Consider the following 7,744-nt stretch of genomic DNA (forward strand, 5'->3'; position numbering starts at 1 on the left):
GAGGGAGTTGCCACCATTGTCCTTAATCCAATATTCCCAGAATTTACCACTCCACCCCAAGTGAATACCCCGGGCAGTTCCTCTTCAGAACCTCCCTGCTTAATCCCAGTAAACCTGTCCTTGTTCATCCTCTGAGAAGTTTTACTGTCTCGGTTCTAGAGGGAAATTAGGTTTTACATGGATACCAAGAGATCACGTTCTAAGTTAATATTAAACATAACTGAATAATCAAATAAGGAGCAGTTCTGACACTCTTAAAGTTTTATGAGGCCTGTAAGCCTTTTGGTCCCCAACAAGCTACTACATCCATAAGTATAGGTCAAGTTCATCAAATTTACATTTGTTTCCTTTATCAAAAATTGTTTTTAACTTCTTCTAGTTGAGTAGTGATCAAGCCATCGAGGCTAGGTCAAATGGGTACTATCTGCAAGTTTGGGCGTTCTTGTGCATCTCCCCTCACTTCATATCAGCTGGATGCTTCACTCTCAGCCCTAGCCCTCCATAGCTATGTCCTTGTCCATGAGCTCAGGAGACCCCAAGTTGTAAATCAGACCAACCAGCCCTTCCTCTTCTCTCTCTCATCTCCAGGTTGACGCGAGTCAATGAAATGTGGTCTAACACAGCCCATATATTCATTGCTGCCTTTCCCCCCTCTTCCACTCACCAGTAGACAGATGCAGTTGCCAGCAAGCTTACATGGCTGCTTGTGTGATCCCTTTGCATTTCAGTGTTGGGAGTGGGGGTTGTCCTGAAGGGATTTGATTGCTTGGCTTGATGTCTCTCTGGCAAACACCTTGTTTGTCCTTGTAGTAGCCAATCAGACTACTGTTTTTGTTTTTAATTTTGTTTTTTCATGCTGGTCTTTCTTTCAAGACGTACCTTCATTTCGAGGTCATCATCTTTTGACTCAAGTTTCAGAACAGAAATCCCAGCAACTTTTCCCCATAGCCCATCACCAGGGGGTGCAGTCTAGAAGCTCAATCTTTTGGTCAATTAGGCCTTAGCCTAGGTCAAGTTTTTGGTTTGCTCTGCCTACCCCCACCTCAGCTGCCTCTGCTCATTTTAGAGAACTTAATCTGTACCTTTTAGAGAACATAACATAGTCCTAGAGCCCTGGTTTGGCGCTATAGGATAAACACTGGACTGCTTACCATAAGGCTGGTCATTGAGACCCACCTGCCGCTCCTCGGAAATCTTACATAGTGGTGCTGAGTCGGAATTGACTCAACAGCACTTAATAACAACAGCAACAGAGAAGACAAATAAGGAAGAGATATTTAATCATCCATATTCCCAAAACCAGGTTGTGTGTGACTGTTTAATTTGGTGAAAGTATACATAGTCAAAGATACACCATTTCAGTGCTTACTGTGCAGTTCAGTGACACTGATTACATTCTTCAAGGCATGCTACCATTCTTACTGTTCTTTTCCAAATTATTCTACCACTGTTAGCTCAAACTGCCCCCCAAGCCTCCCACTTGTCAAATTGCATTTGTATCACATAGGCAGTTCTTTAAAAGAGCATCATGGTCACAGTAGGCATAGTTTACTAAGTAATACAAACAATTTTGGGGTCCAGAACCAGTTTTTTAAATTTCAACACACTACTTTCTTTTCTCCCTATATCTAACTCACCAGCTGCTCCTTAGAAACCAGATATGAGTTGCAGCTCACTAAGCAGCACTTCACAACACCACAATAACACACACTTATGATTAAGTTGTTTTTTCTAGTGTTGACCGTGGAACTAGTGATCTGTTCTGCAACCCTTCACTCAATTCACAATAAAAGGTTAAAAAAAATTTTTTTAATTGGAATCATTGTGAATATATGTGAACTTATAAACATTTCCAAAATCCCATCCCACCCATTTTCCTCAAAAAAAAAAAAAACTGACAAAAACTTTTATTTATTTATTTTGTTGGTCTTCTGCGTATGTCCTAATGTGTCCATTTTTCTTCTGAATGTTTTCAGTTTATGTTTGCAAAGGTCATTTAGAAATCCTCATACATAAATTTGTCTGAAAAGGGTTTATTTCCCTAGCATATGTTAAAAGTAGAATTCAAGAGCGTGACTATTTTTAAGGTTTGGGGGCAGATCGGAAGAAGAGCCAATTGTTGTTTGTTCCTCATTCTGTTCTTCGTGCTCCCCCATGCCTGATGGAATGAATGAATGACTGTTACTAAAATGTTGTCCAAAAGCATTGTGCCAATGTCCACTTTAGCCAGCAGTGAGAAGAACACTGCTTTCCTCAAGTGTGAGACCTTTTAAAATGGCTGTCGTGAGTCTCTTCTGAGGTTCATCTTAGATGGCTGTTGATAGCCTTTGACTACTCCCCTGTTCCTTCCTCTTTTCCTCTGTCTCAGTTTCCTTTCTCTTCTTCCCCCTTTTCTTTTTCCCACCTCTTTCATGTCTGAGTCTTGGTTCTTAGGCCCGGCTGTAAGGCAGAGTCACACATGGGCTGGCTAAGAAGACAGGGCCAGCCAAGCAGAACCTCTGGGTGTAGCCAGGGACTCTGAAGAGTGGGCATGATCTGCAGGTCTTTCTACGTGCCTGGTCCCTGGACTACTCCCTGGAGACACTGCTTGAGGCCTTGCTCAGACACACACGTTGGGACCTGCAGACTCTGCAGGTCTTGGCAAAAACTAGAGACATTTCTAGCCATGTTGCAAGTACCATAAATTTGAGAATTTGGGGAAACTTTGTTGTTCTCTTATAGTAGCTTTGGCCCGTGCAGTGGTCCTGGCCTTATAGGTCTTAGTCCTGCAGAGTTGTTGTTGTTAATTACTTTCAAGTCAGTTCCAGCTCATAGCAACTATGTATAGGGTTTCCAAAGAGTAGATGGTGAATTTGAGCTGCCAACCACGTGGGTCCAGTACTTAGGGTAGTTTCCCCCACAGGGCTGGGCTTCTTTCCTTCCTGAAACATCTGAATTTTAACCCCTACCAGGTCTCTATTCTTCTTCACCTTGTCCCTGCCCTCTCAAGAGATTCAAAGTTCTGTAAAAGTTCAAGGTTCTGTCATCTCGCCCTCCCCTGCTAACCAGCTGCTGCCTGGGCCTCATTTTGTCTAGGCCAAAGATGAGCACATTGGAAAGAAGGTGGTCCCTGGGCTTCAAATTTCTTAATGATTGGGAAGCTAATGGTACTTACTATGAGCATCTGATCTCTTTCCTATGAGCATCTGATCTCTTTCCGTATGCCATGAATGTTTTGTTTTATTTTGGCTTTCCGCTTAAAGGACGATTCAGGAGCTGAGAAGGAGAATGCATCTGACCTGCAGCAGAACCCCTCCTTGGCGGGAAGTCGGAATGGGGAGGAGAACATCATCGATAACCCTTATCTGCGGCCTGTGAAGAAACCCAAGATCCGCAGGAAGAAGTGAGTTGGAGGCTGGGGTCCAGAGGGTGTCTCTGGCCACCTGAGGTAGTCTTCTCTGCTCCTTGGCAGAAAAGAGAGCTTCACCAGTGGGCTTGAACCTTGGGGGACACTCCTCTGGTGAGAGGCAGTATTTTCCCTTTTCTTCTCCCCATTGGCTCCCTTAGATTCCTTAGCAGTTAAGTGTCCTGTAGCACAGGGACCAACTTCCAGCCCAAGAGTTGTTGTTCCCCACAAGGAGGAGAGTAGGTGGGACCCCTACCACACAGGCCCATGGATTCCTCTTCTTTCTAGGTCCCTCTCGTGAGCTGAGAAGGAAGCCTGGCTTACACAGGGACACGACACCACCCTCCTGGGTGAATTAAGGCACTGGAGGGAAGAAAAAAGGGTGGCCTCCTCATGGCGGAGCTGAGGCTGCCAGGGCATGATGGGGCGTGGTTTTAATAGCAAACTTTACATTGCGATGGCCTGTTGCCACTGGGTGATTGGGCTGAGGAAGATAAGCAGGTAATAATGAAGAGTCTTCAACAACCGGGCCATACATAGTGTGGGATATAGGGACAGCTGTATTTTTTAATCACAGGACTTGATTCCTTTGAAGCCTGGAAGACCAGGGAAGGCGGCAGCAGAAAAAAGGGTTCTTTGTCTGCTGTGCTTACTGCCAGAAAGACTGTTTGCCCAGTTTGTATTGCAGGAGACCTGGACCCCTTTTAATGACATACAAGCAGTTTGTGGTATGAATTTGTTGTCTCAGAAAATCATTGTATTTGACTCTTCACCTGGGCCCCAAATGCTCTGTTGAACTGACAGAAAGTGGCTTTGTCCTTCCTCACCATGTTGGCAGCAGTAGGCAGTGATCTGCTGGATGGCTCATTGGTCCCAGCTTTGATCTGGGATTATAGAGATTAAGGAACTATGGGGTAGATGTGTTACCATTGAAGAAAATGACATGCCAGGGCTGCACACTCTCCTCCTGAGAGATTTCCTGCTCATGTCCCTCTGTGGAATATGTGCTTGGCAGCCACCAGGTCATAGGCCCTCCAGGGAAAAGAGGTTTTCTCTGACAAGGGCCTAGAGCCCTGGAAAGCATGTTATTACTTGGAAAAAGCCAGATTTTAAACAACAGGACACAGATTTGGCAGGGTGGAAGAGGGCTGGGCTTGACTTTGTATTCTGAAAGCAGGACAGTCTGACTTGGCTTCTGGAAGGCTGATGTGGACAGAAACCATGTTCCCACCTCATGTCCATAGTGCGCTGAGGAGCCGAGGGACAGAGCCAGGGAGTCTTCCAGAGCCAGCTGAATCCCTCACCCTTGGCCTCCTGGGAAGAAATGACTTCATTCTTGATGTGCCCTACAAACCATGAAACGGGTTTACAAGGAAAACACTGGGCAACTTGATACCCTCTGGCTGTCTCAGAAGGAAGAAATTATCAAACCAAGTCCAAGGACGAAAGATCCCAGTAACACCTGGAAGTTCAATGCAAATTGTCCCCTAGGCCAGAATCGTAAGGTCCATGTTTGAGAATTTTAACTTATACTCCCACTTGGTGTCAAGTGTCATCTTTCAATTTTCTGTCATCTTGATGAATTCGAGAGACTCAGTGAGCAGACAGCAAGCTCCATGTTCCTCTGACCACTGTTTCCAGAAACTTCATCCTTTTGCCTGGAAGAAGGAGCTGCTTATCAGTAATTGAAGAGGGGATGCTAGTAAGGTGGTCGGATTCTCCAACCTGGGACCAAACATGCGTCTTTAGTGACCCAGAACTCTTCAGCTGAAAGCAGTTAGACTGGAACCACTCCTGGGTACATGGTGCTGGACCTCTGCTGACCCCTTGGGGTCTGTGCCACTGTTCTTGGTGATTCTTGGCCTGGTGAGTGTACATAGAGTCCCAGGTTTAAGCCGTGGCAGATGCAGGACTGAAATCTAGCTTGCTGCTCTCACTGCCCTTGGAAGTAGTCATCCCAGCCAACATGGCTGCATCTCCTCACTCATTTGTAGCATCCTGGACAAGCCTGTTGAAAGCCCATGTGCTAAGAAGATGGGCTTTGGGAAAGCGTGGCCACATTTGCCGGTGAGATTGCAGAGGCGGTACTACTGTCATTATGGCCCAGATGGGAGACACTGAGGAATGGTTAGGCAACTTGAAACATCATTGTGTGAAAACTCTGCATACTTCTTGATGTATATTTAAAATCTCTATTTTTTTTTTTTTTTTAGTATATATATAACTTGGGAGCTTTTTTGGGGAGGGAAAAAGTGGTCCACAGAGCCAGATTGAAAGTGTGATAAGTGCATTAATAAAAGGCCATAATAAAAACTTGGTAAATGAAACAGAATGCTGAGCTTCAAACTTAATTTGTGTTCACAAGTTACAGAAATGATTAAGGCGGTGGACAGTCCTTCTGTTGGGCTGGGTTACACCAGAAATGATGCCTTTCTTTTGGGAGATTTCAAGCACATACACAAGACAGGGAAGCACATGAGCCACTGTAGACCCATCACCCAGCTTCAGTGGTTACTAACACTGTCAGCGCTGCTTCATCTGTTTCCTTTCCTTTTTTCCCTTATTTAAAAAAAAAAAATTTCTGGAATATTTTAAAATAAGTCCCAGGCATGTGCTGTCCAATTTGTAAATATGTCAGTATGCTTCTGACCTTTTTAAACCTTGTATTTTGAAATAAATATAGATTCACAGGAAGTTGCAAAGGGGAAAAAAAAGTACAAGGAAGCCCCATGTACCCGTCACCCATTCCCTAGTGGTACCAAAAAAAAAAAAAAAAAAGTACAGTATCAAAACCAGGAACTTGACATTGATATAATCCACAGACCTTATTCTGATTGGCCCGTCTGACTTGTACTCATAAAAAGCCCAGTGGTACAGTAGTTACGGCTTCCTCCTCAGGAAAAGACATGGCCTTCTAGTGCCACCAAGATCATAGCCTTGAAAACCCTGTGGGGCAGTTCTGCCCATCACATAGGATTGCTTTGAGTTGGAATTTGGCTCACGGGACAAGCACTCCTTTGTGTGCGTGTGTATGTTTGTAGTTCTACACAATTTTATCACATGTAGATTTGTATACTGACCACTACATTCAAGGTCCAGGACAGTTCCATCAGCACAAGGCTCCCTCATGCTGTGTCTTTATAACCACCTCTCTTATCCCTACCTCTCTTCTTTCCTGAAGGAGCTCTGGTAGCGTACTGGGTATGAGTCGGGCTGCTAACCTTAAGGTCAGCAGTTCGAAACTGCCAGCTGTTCCATGGGAGAAAGATGAGGCGTTCTGCTCCTATAAAGATTTACAGCCTCGGAAATCCTGTACAGTCGGAACCGACTCCATGGCACATAACCACCACCACCTTCTTTCCTTATCTTCATCCCTAGCCCCTGGTAACCATTATCCTCCATTTCTGTGATTTAATTTCATGCATGTTGTATAAATGGGGTCATGCAATCTGTAATCTTTTGAGATGGACTTTTTTTTTTAATCTAACATAATTCCCTTGGATTCCTGGTGTAGAATCAGCACTGGACTGCAAACCACAAGGTCAGCAGTTCAAGCACATCAGCTCCTTCTAGGAAGCCCTGTACAGGGTCACTATGAATCAGAACCAACTTAATGGCACTTTAACAACATAATTCCCTTGAGATGGGTATACTGATAGTTCGTTTCTTTTGATTGCTGTGTAGTATTCCATGGTGTAGATGTTGTTAAGTGCCGTGGAGTTGCTTCTGACCCATAGCAACCCTGTACAGGGTTTTTGAGGCTGTAAATCTTTAGGGGAGCAGAGAGCCTCATCTTTCTCCTGTGGAGCGGCTGATAGTTTTGAACTGCTGACCTTAAGATTCGCAGCCCAATTCGTAACCAATACGCTACCAGAGAGGTGTAGATGTACCATAGTTTAATTCACCCATTGAAGGGCATCTGGGCTGATTCCAGTATTTGACTATAATGAATAAAGTCTATACAAACATAAAGGTTTTTGCATAAACATAACTTTTCATTTCTCTGGGATATATGCCCAAGAGTAAATTGCTAAGCCTTTTCCATAGGGTTTGCATCCAACCACCAGCTAGGTGTGCCTCAGAAACCTTATTCAGGATCATTATAAGTCGGAACCAACTCAACAGCACTTAACTAACCTAAAGGTTGGTGGTTCAGACCTACCCAGCAGCACCACAGAAAACTTGGTAATCTGCTTCCATAAAGATTACTGCCTAAAAGGTCTTTATAAGTCAGATTCAGCTTAATTTTTTTTATAGTAACTGTATTTTTAGCTTTTGTTTCTTCAGCAAGTCTTGTTTTATAAGTGTCAAAGTGACACTACCGTTTTACATTCTTGTTAGTAATAATGCGTGATCATT

At 44.1% G+C, this 7,744-nt stretch overlaps 1 protein-coding gene across 3 annotated transcripts in view; it reads left to right on the top strand.

The window, feature by feature from the left end:
* The window catches only part of TAF8 (TAF8 RNA polymerase II, TATA box binding protein (TBP)-associated factor, 43kDa), a 25,816-nt gene extending 22,033 nt beyond the window's left edge, over positions 1-3,783 (top strand). The window contains exons 8-9 of one of the 3 annotated variants that reach the window (XM_006860455.1): positions 3,243-3,382; positions 3,674-3,686. In XM_006860455.1, the coding sequence (XP_006860517.1) occupies positions 3,243-3,382; positions 3,674-3,686 (153 nt within the window). Of the gene's footprint in view, positions 1-3,242; positions 3,387-3,673 lie in introns of those variants that run through there. The other 2 variants (XM_006860457.1, XM_006860456.1) reach the window with 2 other exon arrangements.
* The last annotated feature ends 3,961 nt before the right edge of the window (positions 3,784-7,744 follow it).

Source organism: Chrysochloris asiatica, unplaced genomic scaffold (assembly GCF_000296735.1).
Source record: "Chrysochloris asiatica unplaced genomic scaffold, ChrAsi1.0 scaffold00038, whole genome shotgun sequence".
Classification (NCBI taxonomy): Eukaryota; Metazoa; Chordata; class Mammalia; order Afrosoricida; family Chrysochloridae; genus Chrysochloris; species Chrysochloris asiatica.